Genomic DNA, 16864 nt, shown 5'->3' on the forward strand with positions numbered 1-16864 from the left:
AGGAGGACAGACCTCAAGCACTTTGGCAACAAAAAGAAATCTGCATTTTAACCCTCCTGCTGACAGCCATAACACTGTTAATTACAACCTGAAGCTTATAGTTGGGAGAGTGTTGCACAAAATAACGGAGCAATAAAAAAAAAAAAAACCACAACATTCTGCACCTGCTTAAAGTATGGAAAATTTATCTGAAACTTTCAACCAAAGTATTTGGATCAACAGTTAACACCTGAGCTAAAGCATCACTTTAACTCCAGGTGCACATCGTAATACCAGCAAAAGAGCAAATTACTTAATAAAGCAGGCAGGCAAGGGGCTTTGACATAACAGTCAAACCTGTGGTAGAAGTTAAGCATGGGAAAACATTAAAAGACTGTGTCTAACCTTTAAAAAATAATGAAAGGCTGTCCATCACCTTCTGGCATTTGCTGAAAGCAACCTCTGCAAAGGGAACAATATAGTTATAACAACTACTATCAAGCTAACACATACAGTTTGTGTATGCTGAGAAAATTAAATGCCTTTGTAATGGGAAACTGAGGTCTCACACTAGATTTGGGCTTTTCCTCTCTTCCTAAACCTTACCAGCCCCTGCTAAGCAATTATTACTGCATAGCTGCTCTGTGAGCCAGTTGTTTCACCACACCACTGTAATGACATCCTGGTCATCTTCTAATCTTTGATTCTACAGCAAAATTCACAGGACTAACAACACTGCAGAGAACAGAAGAAAGAAGATCCAAACATTCTTTCCCCTCATCTTACTGAATTTAGACCATTTAGTTTACCTTATTGTAATTTCCTTGAGATAAAAGTATTGCAGCTACAGCTCAGCACTTCACATACTGTGCAAGTTTTCTTCTGTAGATATCACAGTAACTGGAGTCAGTTTAAAAATGGAACAGTTCATTTTTCAAACTATTTGGACAGGTCTGCTTGCAAATAAAAAGTTTAAAAGATGCTTTTAAAAAAGGCACTTTTCATCAGAAGCTACCAATAATTACATTGCCTCGAAAAAGGTGGGTATGTTGCAAAGGTCCTTCATATCCACCTTAACAGAAAGCTGCTGATCCAACCTTTCATGCACAATATCACTACCTGCAGTTTTTACCAAATACAGTAATGCTTCCTGTATGTTTCTGTGCAGATCAGAACTTGTTTCCCAGGTCACCCTGAAGACAATAAAATCCATGCTGGTAATTTCAAGTAGTATTTGTGTCTTACCAATATCTTTTTACGTACCCATTTTGCTCAGAAGGACCATTTCCATCCTACAGGAGAGTAGCATGTTTTATTCCTTGGCACATCTGTTTCTTATTCTTAAAGTACATGCTTCATCTGAGCTGAAAGTGTTAGCAGCTAAATTTATGAAACACTCAGGGACATTAAGTATCTATGTAAATCTCCACTCAGCCTTCATCAGGAAAAGAATATATGAGGGAAAAACAGTGAAGAATCTAAATGGGAGAGTAAGTCTGATAATCCCAAATGTCACAGTCTTACATAAAATAAGAACTGACACTTTCTCACCTGTAAGTGATATTAAAGGAAGGCAAGATGAATTTTAAGACATTTTATTATACAAAAGATGAACTCTTCCAAAACTGGAAGAGACTTTCTACAATTTTAAGAGTTTCATTCTGCAATTTGTGCTTCCACATGTTTTTTCAACAATATAAGATAAAAAGGCTCAGTAATCCCACTTTCTTCTTATCAGAAGCACCAGACTGTAGCCGTATCAAAATCTGGTATTTATTCTTTATATTCCAAGAACTGCTGAAGTCTTTTCTTATGTTCTGTAGAGACTTGCACTGCACTAAAAACAAACACAGAACATAAAAGTTTTTACATTAAATGTAGTACACCACAATATAAAACCTCATGCCAAAACTAAGTGCACACTGAAATAAACATCTACACTCAAGTTGAAATTTAGAAAACCCACCTGTACGAAAGCCTAGGTTCCAAGAAAAACACACAGAAAAGTAAGTAAGAATCCTTATAAATATCAATTCCTCAACGGCTTCCACTACTAAAAGACAATTATCCCCAGAAAGTTCATCTGTTTCTTTATCCATTTAATCATGGCATCACAGAACGTTGTGAGTTGGAAGGGACTCACAAGGATCTCTGAGTCCAACTCCTGGCAGCACAGATAGCGATCTAAAAAAACTAAACCTTATGCCTGACAGCACTGCCAAATGCTTGTTGAACTCTGGCAGCTTGGTGCTATGACCCCTGCCTCTGGGAGCCTGCTCCAGCACCCAGCCACCCTCTCAGTTAAGGTTTTTCCTAACATCCCATCTGAATGACCCCTGATACAGCTTCATGAGCAGCTGTTATTCTTGCAAAGTTGACTTACGTATGAAAGAATCTCAAAATGATTTATCCTGTATACATAGCATTTCCAAACTGAGTGAGATGGGCAGACAGTAAAGAAAGTTTCAGCTCCACACATTCAGAAACCAAGTACAGAAGTCAGCCTGCTGTGACAGCAGCTGAGAGTCAGTCGTCAGACAAGCAAGAAGCATTTAGTAAGGCTGCCCAAGATTCTCTTCCTACTAAACAGATAGTTATCTCTAGTCAATTTACTTTTCAGCAGCAAAGATTTAATAACTGAGTGATATTCATGGACCACTTTAAAGTTCATAAAAAAATTCACTAAGGACCCAGAGTTCTTTGAGTAAGTTTCTAGCAGGGCCCATATACATACACAAACATTTTGTAAGGTTCAACAAATTAAAGAAAATAGTAAGATACCACGTTAGAATCATGTCCTAAAGGGATTTTTGCACAAATGTCCATTTTCATAGCTCCTGCAGTAACATTTAGTTTAAAAAAATCTAGCAAGTGAGAAATCATGAAGAAAAGTTCTTACTTTAAGTGTTCTCCAAAGACAGTGGTTATCCGGTACAGAGCTGTTTTCAAGGATGCTCTCAGTGCAAATCGTAGTGTTTTGTAGGATGTGTCCACCAGGCTGCCTGAACTCCTGGGAGGTTTGCTAGAAACATGAGGCAGTTTGAAATGTCTGTCTACAACCTAATGGAGAAAAAAAAAATAGATCAGCTCACTGTCTGTTCAGTTACTTTTAGAACTAACAAAATATTTATTAAACAAAGCTAAGTAAAAAAAAAAATTCCGACACCACCAAGACACAAAAATATACTGGAAACCAAAGTTGACCTTACATTTCCAGGCCGTCAACATCACCACAATATCAACATCTATGAAATAAGATTCTCTGGTATTAAGTCTAAATGCTAAGCACAGCAGCACAAAACCAATTCTGTTTTGTGTTATATCTTGCTTCCTTCAGAAACATGGGAGGTGCTCCTTGCTCCTTCCCCCAGTACCTCTTCTTGGAATAAACGACTTACACTGAGAAGCTTTAATAACCTCAAAATCCTTTCCAAGAATCTCCACTAAGGAACTGTAAAAATGATTGTATCAAAAAGACACGCATAGCTTTGGAAACAATTTTTTTTTTTTTTTTAAATACTCATTTCCAAACATCAACAATTGGAGAGTTTGAGTAATGCCTTAGCATTGCTTTGTGAGCTTATCTCTAGTGGTTTGCAAAGCCTCCAAGTGCTGCAGATTGTATGAAGATTTCTGTACAGCCAATTGAAGATAAAATCCTAAGCAAGCTTAAGATATAGGATATTTGATGCATCCCTGAAACAAGATGTTTAATTTAAAAAGTACTGCATGCTCAATTAAATATTTCAGTAAAAAATGCACTTCCTGCTTCTACATATTAAAGATCTAACAAGGCTTTTATCCAGCTGTTCCATAATGAACATAACAGCAACTGGTTGTTTCGTTTAGATTAACTGAAGATGAGAAGCTATTTACAGCAGTGACAACTTTAATGTTATGACTGGTCAGCACTGCTAAAACACAAAGCTAACAAAACTCCTCCTCTCATAAAGTTGTTCTGTGATAAGGAAAAGTTCACCTCCTGAAGGGTCAGTAAAGTATTCAGGATAGCTGGCAGAGTAGTTTGAACAACTCCAAATTGGTCTTCAGTGAAGGAGGCTGCTACCAAATGAGACAGACCTTTAGGGGGAAAAAAAAGTTTGCTACAATTACAGAGTTCTCAACTTGTGATACATTAACAAAGACTACATTTTTCCTGAAGATTCTACTAGCATGGTGTAATTCTTAGGTCTTTCTGCAGCCAGATGACCATTACCTCAGTTCTGGCTTGCTGCAGGGCTAAATCAGTCACTCATCTGACTGCTGCACCATAGCTTGAGGTTAATGATAGGGGAAGAGAGAGATTACATAAAATATTTAGAAGAGGATTGGCTCCCTTTCTGCTCCTCTGATCAGAACTGTCTTTTGATTGATGTCAGGTACAAGTGCTATTTCACAATCCTAGTCATGCAGAAACATTTCCAGACTATTTAAATTTTTGTTCAGTTTATACAAGAACGTTGCTACTCTGAAGAGAAAACTGGATTTAGCTTTTAAACCTCTCTCAGTTTATAATATTAAAAAGCACTGCAGCCTCACTCACCAACCCTTGTTAAGAAAGACACAAACAATACTTCCTGCTCTTCTGCAAAACCATATTTATGATCCTCATCTTCTGACCGTATTTCTTGGCTCGTCACCTTTGATCTGACACAACCTGTCTCATCAGTCCATAAAACATCTAACCTAGGAGGAAGACTGATCTTTGCACAGTGAAATCCAGTAAAGGATTCTAAAAACACAGGTATTTGCTCTTGACATTAAGATAAACAATCAAGAAAATCCTGATGTGCAGCCATGTGCTCGTTGGCTTTTTAAAAATCTCTCTGGACCACTTCTTCCAAATTATTTTTTAACTTACTATTTGAATGCCTGCCTGCCTCCACACCCCCAGCTAACAAAGACAGACACTTCAGGAAGAAAACGTGCTGTAAAAAGAATTTCTTACTGAAAGAAAACATGAAGGTGATAGATAAATGGGTTAATGTGGGAGAAAAGCAACAGAAATCAAATCCAGGAATCACTGCCTCCATGGAACAAACTAAAAGATTGCACGTAGGATTTCAAAACTGAGAAGTGAATGAGATCTTTATTCATGTTATAGAAAAGCAGTTGTATTTTTATCAAAATAGATTCAAAGTTTTCACAGCTTTTGTAGTTCCATGAACCATAGGAGCACAAAAGTTTGGGAACAGAAACTGCTTACCTTCCAATGCCCAAATGTGCATCTGGGCATCAGAGAAAACAGCTTGGATGGAGGCTTCTGGATGCTGAGAAGAAATGAAAGCATTCTAAGTGCACAACCTAAAAGTATCACCAAAAATGCAGGTTTCAATTAAATAATACACATTTAAGTTCACACGACTCTCCTCAGAAAAGATCTGCAAGGCTGATGCATTTCAGGAAATGCCCAGAAAAATCTGTAGGAGCTGCCCACAAAGCTCCAGCTAGAAGTGAAAATTCCAAGAGAGAAAGTATATTTGCTAGCTTGTTTTCAAGGGCTAAATAAACACCGTAATCTCTCCATTCCTCTCATGACCTTGTTTGACTCAGTCTCCATTCTAGTCTCCCTGACCAGAGAAGACTGCTGTAGGTGAATAATTCTCACACGTGCAGAAGAGATCTGCATACAAAAATGAGTGAAACCCATAAAAACAAAGATCTACACTAGAGGAGATTTGTTCTGTAAAACTTAAGTTGTTCAGTTTTGTTAAGAGAAGCACTCAACTGGTTTTTTTTGTGCAAAAACTAAGCCAAACTTGCACAGTATGAACACTGATACTACTGAAACACTTTACAACTGAAAAGTAGTAGTAAAATTAGCACCAATGTTTCAGAAGGAGAAATTCCCAAAAATCCAGCTACCTTTTTTCCCCACACAGGAAAAATATAAAGCATTCACTTGATACACTAGCCTGACAAAGTACCATTAACTGAATTCTAACCTTAACTAGAGGCTATAGTGAAATAATTGCATTTTTACGTTCTCCGTTGTGTTTTATTATGATACTCCAAGCAAATGCTGCTTATAAACAGCCTAGCTTAACCAAATGTTTATTTTTTTAATACAGGCATAGGATAGTCCTGCTTTAAATATCACAATAAAAACAGCACTGTACTTACAATTAGATTAGAAAAAAGAACTTCTGAATGACAGAACTGCAGGGGTTGGAAGGGACCTCAAGAGACTGAGTCCAACCCCCCTGCTAAAGCAGGTACCCTACCACAGCTCACACAGGCACGTCTCCAGCCAGGTCTTGAGTATCTCTATGTAAGGAGACTCTACACTCTCACTGGGCAGCCCGTTCCAGTGCTGCACCACTCTCACTATAAAGAAGTTATTCCACAAGTTTGTGTGGAATAACTTGAACTTCCTACGTCCAAATGTTAAGCCATTACTCTATATGTCCTATTGCTGTGCACCACCGAGAAGAATCTGGTCTTATCCACTTGCTTCCCACCTCCCTTCAGGTATTTATAAACATTTATCTTTTCCCCTGGCTGAACAGACTCAGGTTCCTCAGTCTCTCCTCATAAGCAGGTGCTCCAGGCCCTTTGTCATCTTTGTGGCCCTCCGCTGGACTCTTTCAAAGAGATCCCTGTCTTTTTTGAGTCGGGGAGCCCAGAGCTGGACACGGAATTCTAAATCATTACTATATGTAAAAGACACACGTTGCAACAGCAGATCTCACACATTCATGCATTTTCTAGACCGTGCTGCTCACTCACAAAACATATGATCATGACTACCTTGCTGAAGAAATACATTATCAGCACTCGTCTTGATAAGAAGTTTTTTATCTGAAAAGAAACACAAACAGAAGTATTTATCAGAAGGCAAGCAAAGTTAAGCCTCCTCACCTCTACCATCTTTTCACAGTGCAAAGAAATTGAGTGTGAGGCAGAATATGTTTCATTAAGTCATGTAAGCTAATTGAAGAAGGAAGTATTCTTTTTTTTATTTTTATTTTTTTTTAATGAAAAGTTCTTTCAGCAGAGAGAACACTTAAGCTGTGTTGGCTGTAATCTATCTGTGCTGCAACTTTTACTCTACCTGTTCTTGCTTGTTCTGGAGCCATGTGTAAATAAAACTCGGCTGTACTGCCTCACTGCCAACTCTTGCAACAGAGAGCACTGGGAAGGATTCGTGGTGGGAACCATTCATTTGCAGACCTACAAGAGAAATGCAGTCTGTTCAGAAAACAGGTTTCTGTCACTATCCTCTCACGCTTATAGATCTCTATTGGCATCTACGTCTATGACTACGAGGATAAGAACAAGTGTAGTAGAAAAGTCTTTACCTGAACCTGATGTCCACAGCTTTGGTCCCCTTCGCACGATGAGAGGACTCTGGACTTTTCCATGCCAAGGAGAGTTTAAATCCAGAATTCCCGCCTTGCAATTTAAAGCAGGTGAACTGAAAGGTGAACCAATATCAGACCCAGGTGATGCCTTTAAAGGCATTGAGGATGATTTGACCAGGGAAGACATAGAAGCTCTGGGAATAACATTAGATCTCTGTAACTGGAAAGTGATATCTTCTGCCCCCGCAGCTCCTAACAACAGAAATATGCTGCATGTAAATAAACGTGCTGTCAAGACATGGGTTTGTTACTGGATTGCTACTTCAACAACTTGTCAAGAGTTTTCATTAACAGACATTGCTTCCACCTTGATCTTGCAAAGAAATACATATCAACCCGAGCAAGGAGTTTTTAAAAAGTTCTTTCCACTTGTTCTCAAACTGATGATGGATTTCCTGAACCTCTCCTTCTGCTAACTAGCATTACAGTGCATTGGATGTATCATCATAAAGCATGCATTTAGTATTCCTAGTATTAGTACTGGAAAACAAGGGTACTTAAGGACAGATCCTAAATAAGAAACAGCAGTTCTTTCTGATTGGTGTGAAACACGTCAGCCACAAATTCCAAGGGAGCAGCAACAGCACTAGAAGAAATTCACCTCTAACAGACCAACTATCCCCTGCTGTTCCCTGGACAGGAGTACGCTTGTGCCCCAGGCACTGACTGCTAAGGGATTCAGTTACCTGCCAGCCCTTGTACTGACAAAGCTCTGCTGCCTAAGTCCAGCATGCGAAACACCTGAAATGCGTGCCGGCCGCGTGCAGCTCACGACTCAAACAGGCTCTTCTTCTTTTACCATGATACTCAGCGAACCACATAAACACGTTCAAAGTCCTTATAACAACAAAAACTAATTTTCTCATCTCAAGGAAACCAAAAGAACAACCACGCCAGTTACAAAGCATCTCCTGGCAGGTCTTACAGTTCTTAGGTTCAGCCATATTCTAATAATAACTCTGATAATTAGACTTTCTTAATTCATGCAAGTGTAGAAGACCATACTGCATCAAATATATAACATCAAGCAAAGTAAACAAAGTAAGCACACTCTTTTGAAGCTTTCCATTTGTTTTGGGGATTGAAATGAAATGGGGATGGGACTTCCTTTTTAAATGCTTCCATTTATTTGCAGAACCCCCTCAACTCATTTTTCCATACAATTTAATTCAGATTACATAGGTGCATTAGTCTATTGGTATTCTCACGCTTTACAAAGCATGAGCATTTCCTCACATACCTGGAGTCTGCGGAGATACTTTCATCTCTTCCACTTGCTGCTTTGCTCTCCCATTTGCTGCTGCAGCTTCCTGCTGCGCAATCAACCTCTGGGTCAGATCAGTCAGAAGACTCAAACACTCCCTTGATATCGCAGACCAGTTGTGTGGGTGCCCACCTAGGAGCATTCACATAAAAGGGAAATGCAGTAGGTATGTTTGATCTCCACAGTATCCTCATATCTATTCTAACAGTGCACATTTGCTCTCAGCAAAAAGCTTCAAAGACTGTAGCACCATTCCGTTTGTAAAAAGCCACAGTGCGTTTTTACTGTAGCAGTTTATTTATACTCAAAAGACGACGAAAACATGGACAGACTCCAACCTACTGTCAATTAATAACTCCACAAGACTTCAGTGAAACCCATTAAGCACGTGGGAAATGAGCAGTTTGGTCCATCAGATTTGAAATTAACTGAACAACTAAAATGAACAAAGTAATATCAATGGTAATGGGAAGTGCTTTAGAAGTTGTGCAAACATTAGAGATCCCAGTGATGAGCAACAAAGTTTTCAAACGTTTCTAGGCAGACTCAGCTGCCCTTCTCTGCCATATCTTCATATATAGCAAGAGGCTTGTATACTAAATGAAATCGTGGCCTTTGTTTGCTTTCACAATTCCACTGGTGTCCCACTATTTCTGCTCAATTTAATCTCACATCTGAACACTGGGCTTACATACACCAGTTGGATTATTCAGTTTGGGTTATTTGATAGGTGATGTCACAAGGACCTTGCTTTCAATACTTTAAGGCCTGTGTTTCCTCATGGTCATCGTTTAAATCAAACAACAGGGACTGGTATTTATTGAGTAGATGAAACAATGTGAATACAGACAAGTAAGCATCCTTTTGGAAAAGGCATCACAGGGACATTTTTACTTATGAGGCCTCGTAGCTTACATAGCATACATCATAGCAGTTAAAAAAAAAAAAGACTTGTCAACACATTTGACAAACATTTAATTTAAAAAAAAAATAAAATCAACCTGAGCTCTTACCTGGTTGGCTGAGGCTGAAGACCTCCTGACGTCGAACAGGAGAATACTGGGAAAGTAACATCAAGTCTTGTAAGGCTAAAAACTACAGGAAAAGGAAAGGAAAGTGTTTTCACAAGTGCAAATTCCAAGGAGAAATTAAAAACTGTTGTTACCCATAGAAATGCAATTCTAACAAAGATCAAGTTTACACAGACTATGACAAGCCATGTGATGGGGGGGAAAAAAAATAAAAGAAAAATAGAGGCAAAAGACTGCATGTATCCCCAAAAGCAGTTTGGATAGAGTGTCTGAGCAGAGCTTTGGAAAACTTTACTGATATGTTCTTCCTCTGGAGCTAAAATAAATCTAGGATTTTTTTTTTTAATTCAATCTTAATACTAACAGCTCAGAGAAAAAGAGCTCAAGTCTAGAGAGCAAACTGTTTTTGCAAGCCAGAGCTCTTCTGCAGTGTGTCAACAGCACAAAGCCTAACACTGCTTTTTCACATGATTAAGTAATGAATGGGGCAGACCAACGATAACCAGATTTCTCTCACTGTGCAAGACCCAATTATAAATTAGACACTTCAGGCTAATTCATAATCTCAGCAGTTACTAACTATGCTGTGATTGATTCTTCCTCACAGATCCTTTGATAACGTAACAGAGCTTACAGTAGGTCGCAATTCATTTGAATCCCATTTTATCTCTAGCCTTATCAGAGATCAATATAATCATTAAATACAGATCTTCCACGTGCTGGAGAACACCGTTACCTATATTTACACAACACTTTTTATATGAGGTCTTCAATTCTTGATTATTATAAACAGCAAGTTCTACTAATGTCTAACGCAGCCTCACCAAAATTACTGTTTACCACAATGGAAAGAAAAGAAAGCATTAATAACCTTTTGTTTTAGCATCATTACCAACTAACATTATTATTGCAGACATACACCTCACCTTCACCTCTAAATGAGTCCATCTTCACCCTAAAAGTAGTACAGCATGGTGAGCACCAGCAGATGTCACTACTGAACAAGTTTTCACCATTATGACTGCCTCTCTCAGTTCTGCAGCAGTTTCTCTAGCTGCCACACAGCAGATCACCGTTTGAGAATCAGCTTCCCAACACACATCTAACTGGGAAGACTGCAGAAATCCAATTACCTTTATAATGAGCGGAGGGTTGCTGTTTAAGATTTTAGGCAGGCATTGGTCTGTCTCCTCAGCAAAAGTTGGCTGAACAGGAAAGTGATGTGTCTAAAAATAAATATCAGAAGTTGTGTTATACAGTGCAAACCATGAGGGGAAAAAAGAAGCTTAAGAAATACCATATCTGAGTTGGTGCTCATCAGGAATTATGGATTACAAAAGCACGTACCCAACTGCTTCAACTTACTACAAACTACCTTGACATTTTTAACAGAAGCAACAACAAAACCAAACAAGCACACAACAAAGGCCACTCCTCACATTTAAAACCAAGGTTTTAGAAAATCCAGCTACCTTTATCTTGAAATGCCCTCCGTGTACCCATACAGCTGGGCAAATCACATGTAGATAGATTACTATCATAATGATAACTGGGAGAAAATCTATTGACACCACAGCCAAAAATAAGAAATTTAACAGCTATATCTGTCTCTTAAGATCAATTCAATGAAAAACTGAGGGGACCTTTTATTAAATAATGAAATATTTTAGAACTCTCCTCCTACGCTGATAAACTAAGAAAGCCTTAAAATATAAATAACTGCTTATATTGTTATCAAGTATTGCATATTTTTAATACTACATAACATCAATCAGTTCGGGCACAGACTTTGTCAGTTTATTTGCTCAGTGTCACTGAATTCATATTACATATTATCACTTTTTCTCTTCCCCAGCTGCAAAATTGAAATTGATAATAGCAATTGCTGTCAAATGGTTAACAAAACAGCTGTGTGGAACTGATGTAAGCTTAGAGATTCTTTTCCTTGTCACCCCCTCAGCACTTCCCACTCCCACCACCCCCATAACCACAGTTTCAGATTTATTCTAACGTGATTCATTATATATTCAAATGGTCTTTTTTTAGCCACATTAATTTGTAACAGTGATTGAATGAAAATGCAAAAGTGTATTAATTCCCAAGGCTGCTTGAAGTCTATTTTAATACTGCAGCCTGAACTCTTATTAACGTGTCTCTCCTTTGGAGAACTTGGACGCCTTGTTGAAATCTGAGATTTCCAGAGCTTAGCTTGCAGAACATTGACCACCTTTTGTTATCTTTTCTGCTGATAAATTGGACTGAGATCTCGTTTCTGGATATTACCTTCTCACATAACCTGCAGGTGCGTGTCACAAGTTCTTGCTTTTGAAAAGAAAGCATTATCAGTGAAACACTTCAGCACTGTCACAGCATACCAACCTCTGTAGCATAGATCTTGAAGAACAACCACGCAATGTACCAGGTAACCAGAAGAAAAACACCACATAACCAGGCATGGTAAAATAAGGAGAGATCCAATAAGCCAGACAGTGTGTCAAGAGGATGCAATTTACTGCAAATAAATTTGAGAAGATAAAAGTATTTATTATGGAGAACATCTTTAGCAAGCTGCTTATTGTTGATTTTGTTGGTGGTTCTCAAGAAGTTCCATAAAGATGTTATGAGATCACCTCTTTAATTTTCTATTAGAGGTGATTAGATGAAATTAAGGAAAAAACCACATGAAATAAATGACTATAATCACAACTTCAGTCAATTAGGGTATTAAAAGCTGCCATTTCCCTATTTGAAGCGGAATCACAGCAATGTATAAAAATGAAAACAACCTAAAAACACAGAACTGGATAAAAAACACAAATGAGATCTGGAGAGAACGAATACCCTTTCAAATATTTCAGTTTTACAGAGATGAAGGCTATCAAAGAGGATTCCTTACTGCCTAGCTACAAAATGGCTCTTACCAGGGGCTGCTGGCCCTCGTGGGATTTATTTCAGAAGCCTCCAATATTCCCCATGTTCTGGGGTAGGTCAGGAATGGAGCCCTACTATACACAAAGGACCAGTTGCTAAGCTGGACTACCTGAGCAAAGGCAGCTGTTGGCAATATTCTCCTCCAAATTTTCAGCACAAAAATATCAGTACTACCCACCTGTCTATACGAAGATCCATTGTGGTACTTATCCACATCTTTGGGATATAACCTAGGGAACAAAAAAATAAACAACACTGAAGGAAGTAAAGCACAGGCAAACACAGGCCAACAAGAAGACTGACGTAGAATGCATATATAAAAGACAAAGAATGGCCTTGTAACACTCATGCAAAACAATCTGCCTTTGGGTTTTCTCTCTTCCGTCTCTTAAAAAATAAGAATGAGAGAATGGAAAAAAAGGTGCCAGGACAACAACTACATGGTGAGAGATGTTGCTCTTGAATTTTATCACTAGCTTCTCAGCATTGGAATACTTGTATTTCTTCTCTATCAAAGGAGCTAATAGTAATTTGATATTCATTTTCACCACAGCTCAGACAGCAGCAGAGTATTTTTTTAGATACAGAAGAAACCAATCTTGAAGCAGTTGCCCCAATGGAAAATGCTCTAGCATACTTTTACATCATTTAGAAGTATAACTACAATCCTAACATAAAAGAAACCTTACTGTATTTCACCCAGTTCAACCCAGTTGTGCCCGTCAGTAGAATTTATCATTATCATTTTAAGGAACAAACCTTGATCCTCCCAGAAGGGAGGCAAACTCTTCTCCCCAGTTTTCTCCGAATAACATAAACTGCACTTGGGAATAAAGCCAAAGCGTTTGGTTTTGCTTAGGAAGGAATAGTGGCACTACATACACAGAAGTTGTACTTGCTGCCAATGTTTCAGGTTCTGCTCTGAGACTATTCCCAATACCAGACAATGGAAGGAGTAAGCCAGGCATAGCAATATTTACCCATGTGACAAAAAAACTGAGTTAAATATATATAAGTTACAAGTAGAAACAAAATTCTTCAATTATACTTTGTTTCCAGGCTTTTATTTTTATACAGATCAGAATGGACACACAAATTGTGGCCAAAGGGTTCCAAAATGCATCCTCTGCAATGCTAGTTGGTTAGAGCTTGGTAGCTCCTCCTACGTGCAGGTTACTTCACAGCTGCCTGCAGTGGAATTTCCTTCCAAGAAGAGAACACCAGAAACAACCCTCTGGAGGAGGATCAATGTTTTGGCACAGTGTCCAAAAACACAGGCTTCAGGTTAGAAAACTATTGTTCCCAGTTGTCTTCTTAGAAAATTGTAATGTTCTTACTCATGTAACGTTACCAACTGGGTGAGAAATTCCTCTGTAAGGTGTTAACCTCTTTGGAAAAAGAGGCATTTCTCACATGCTAACCAAAATTCTGTAAGGCTTTAAGAATTAATACCAACTGTCCCCATTCTCACTGTTCTAGAGAGACATTACTTGTCTTTATTTGTTTAAATAAGCCCACACACCTTCAGCAAGAAACTTGAGAGGCTGAAAAAACAGCGTAAATTCCCTGCCTAAAAAATAAAGGAATTCAAAATACAGGAACTCCAACTTCACAAATCCTTACCAAAGAAGTAATACGCAACACAGAAGTTTCTAACCGAGTACAGCGATTCCACACAGCTGTGTTTAATGAGGAGAGGCAAAGATCTTCTGAAACGTAAGTACTTGTATTGCTAGAAACAGAAACAATAGTTTCATATTCTGCATTCAGAACAAACCGGTGAAACAGTTAAAAAAAATAAAAGCCTGCTTTAAAACCCGTAGCCTAGACGAATTAAAACTAATGAGGTGAACAGGAGCAATATTTCTGGGCTGCATTTCACATGTCAGCCTTCACTTTCTCTCTGCTAGATTTCTGCAGAACTGCTAGAGCCCCCTCTAAAGGGATCAGTTCCACAGTAAGACACAAATTAGCTCTGGATGCTGAGTTTAAGCTTAACTCACTGTATGCTCTTCAGACTTGAAAAAATCTGGTACTTCGTCACAACCGATAAATTTCTGTTTTTTTTAAAACAATTACCTAAAAACCCTGAGGATTTTCAGCTTTTAGGTAACCTTTGTTGCTAGTTCCTGATATTAATAATCAGTTCATGTATATTGCTGCTTTCCTGCAGTTCATCTCCTGCAATGGTCCGCCTTAGTCAGCTTTGAATGTGCAGCAGAGTGCCCTCAGCACTCTGCATCTGTTTGAAAGAGGCTGAGCAGCAAGAAGGAAAGTGAACATTACTGGCACCAAAACATACACTCACTTAACTTTAGTCTACTGGTAAAAGCCACTGACACCTAATGCTGCCACATTCAAAGATATAAACAATCAAGGCTATTTTTCAATAATTGTTTTGCTTATCTTTCTGCTCAGATCTATAAAACCGCTTACCTGAATGATTGGAAATGGCAAATAATTCATATTGTTAATGAGGTATAAGAGACTGTAACAGTATCCCATGAAAGCACCAGAAAGTAGAAAAAAGAGGTGGTATTCATTTAGGCACATCTGAGGAACAGCATCATCGAGGCTAAAAGAGAAAACTTAATATTATTATTATTTTTTTTAAATCCAGCATTTGGAATTGAATGAGAAAGTTCACTTCTACTCTCCTGATCAGTACATTGATACAGTGATGGTATCTCAGCATGTCCAACTCCCATTACTTATTTCTGTACTTTATGCATGAGGATACTTCTGATATTTAGGAAGTAAGGCACACCCACCAGAGACTTAGTTCAAATGACAACCAACCTGGCAACTCTCCATCAACAATCCCAACAATTCAGTCATTCTGGGTTTCTGGCCCATTTATTTCCCCATGTATTATAACATTTCTCAGTTGAGGCATTTCCTAGCCTTTATTCAAAAATATCAACGCATACTTGCTCATTTTTTGACAGCGCTGAGATTTTAGTCTCTTACATTAAAAAATGGCCATCAGGACATACTTTTACAACAGCAGCTCTTTCCATAACTTATCCTTAACACATAGACTTAATTACCTTTCTGACATTGTGCAGGACACAGCAAGAAATTGGAACCGCCCTTTTGTCATAACTGCAGCGCACCAAGCAACCAACATGCCCATTACAGCATGAGCAACTGAATGGATAACTTGCTGAGGGTGAATTATTTTTCCTATCAGTGCTAATCGAGAGCACGGGATCGATGGCACAACTGTAAATAAAAGACAAAAGTGAATTTTTATTTGCTATCGATAAAACTCCTCATTAAAAAAAAGAAAAAAAAGCCGTCGGCACCAAACTTTCAGTGGGAATCAGTCACCAGATACAGAAAGCAATGCAGAGGGAAGGAGCCGTGAAGCATGCACACATCTGGGCTGCCTCTGCTGCTGCCATCTGAGTCCCCTTCTGACTCAAACACATGATTTTTACACCTTTCCTTGCTCACTGCAGCAGTGATTAAATATAAACGGCTACCTCTCTTTAAAATTTATGTGCTGCCTACGTTAATTAAAAGCAAATTTGCAAGAGTTGAATACAAATCTCTCACACCCCCATCCGATTTATAACCGGTACCACAGGCAGTTCAGCATGCAACTCACCTGCATAAAACTCAGCGTTGAAGACGCTTATTACCAGAATCACCACAGACATCAGAAGGATACAAAAGATGACGTGTGAAGTATATAAATCATCGAAAGAATCTAAAGGAAGGAAAGAAACAATCAGCCCTCAGAAGACTGCAGTAACAAACACACAAGCCCGGCTAGGAAGACCCGCCGCTGAGGAAGCCTGAGGGAGAAGGCGGGCCAGGCAGATCAGGGCAGGGCAGAGCACGTACCGGACAGCCAGCGCAGCGGGCGCAGGGGCTGAACGCCGCTGAGGAGAACGAAGGCCGCGGTGCAGACGGGCAGCAGCAGCACGGACCAGGCGACGGCGGCCGCCAGCCTCCAGCCCAGCACCTGAGGGAGAGGCGGCGTGAAGAGGAGAAGGGTGCGGGGAAGGGAAGGGATGTGCGAGGAAAGGGTCGCGGCGGCACCGCGCTCACCTGGCGGAGCAGGGCCCGCTGCCGGCCCGCCGCCGCCGCCTCCATGCCGGGCCCGGCGCCGTTCAAAGTCTCCGCGGCCCAACGGCCGCCTCCCGCACGCCGCTTCCGGCGCAGCACGGCGGGAAGCTCGGGGCAGCCAATAGGAAGCGCGCGACGCCCCTTTTCCCCGCCCACCCCCGACAGGAAGCGGCGCAGGCGCGCAACGTGGAGAGGACTGCGAGTCCCGGCATCCCCCG

General features: G+C 39.6%; 1 protein-coding gene across 1 annotated transcript; it reads right to left on the bottom strand.

Moving 5' to 3' along the window:
- Positions 1–1558: 1558 nt before the first annotated feature.
- On the bottom strand, positions 1559–16828 carry NDC1 (NDC1 transmembrane nucleoporin). The gene is made up of 18 exons (XM_085231392.1): positions 16629–16828; positions 16422–16542; positions 16183–16284; positions 15620–15794; positions 15006–15144; positions 14193–14301; positions 12748–12799; positions 12018–12150; positions 10772–10864; positions 9621–9702; positions 8584–8739; positions 7281–7535; positions 7034–7152; positions 6730–6780; positions 5186–5249; positions 3959–4059; positions 2879–3039; positions 1559–1816 (listed from the first exon to the last, which is right to left on the bottom strand). The coding sequence occupies exons 1-18, from the start codon at positions 16671–16673 to the stop codon at positions 1753–1755; spliced, it is 2022 nt and encodes a 673-aa protein (XP_085087518.1). The 5' UTR covers positions 16674–16828; the 3' UTR covers positions 1559–1752.
- Between the last annotated feature and the right edge of the window lie 36 nt (positions 16829–16864).

The sequence above is a fragment of the Meleagris gallopavo genome, chromosome 10, assembly GCF_905368555.1.
Source record: "Meleagris gallopavo chromosome 10, MGAL_WU_HG_1.1, whole genome shotgun sequence".
Lineage (NCBI taxonomy): Eukaryota > Metazoa > Chordata > Aves > Galliformes > Phasianidae > Meleagris > Meleagris gallopavo.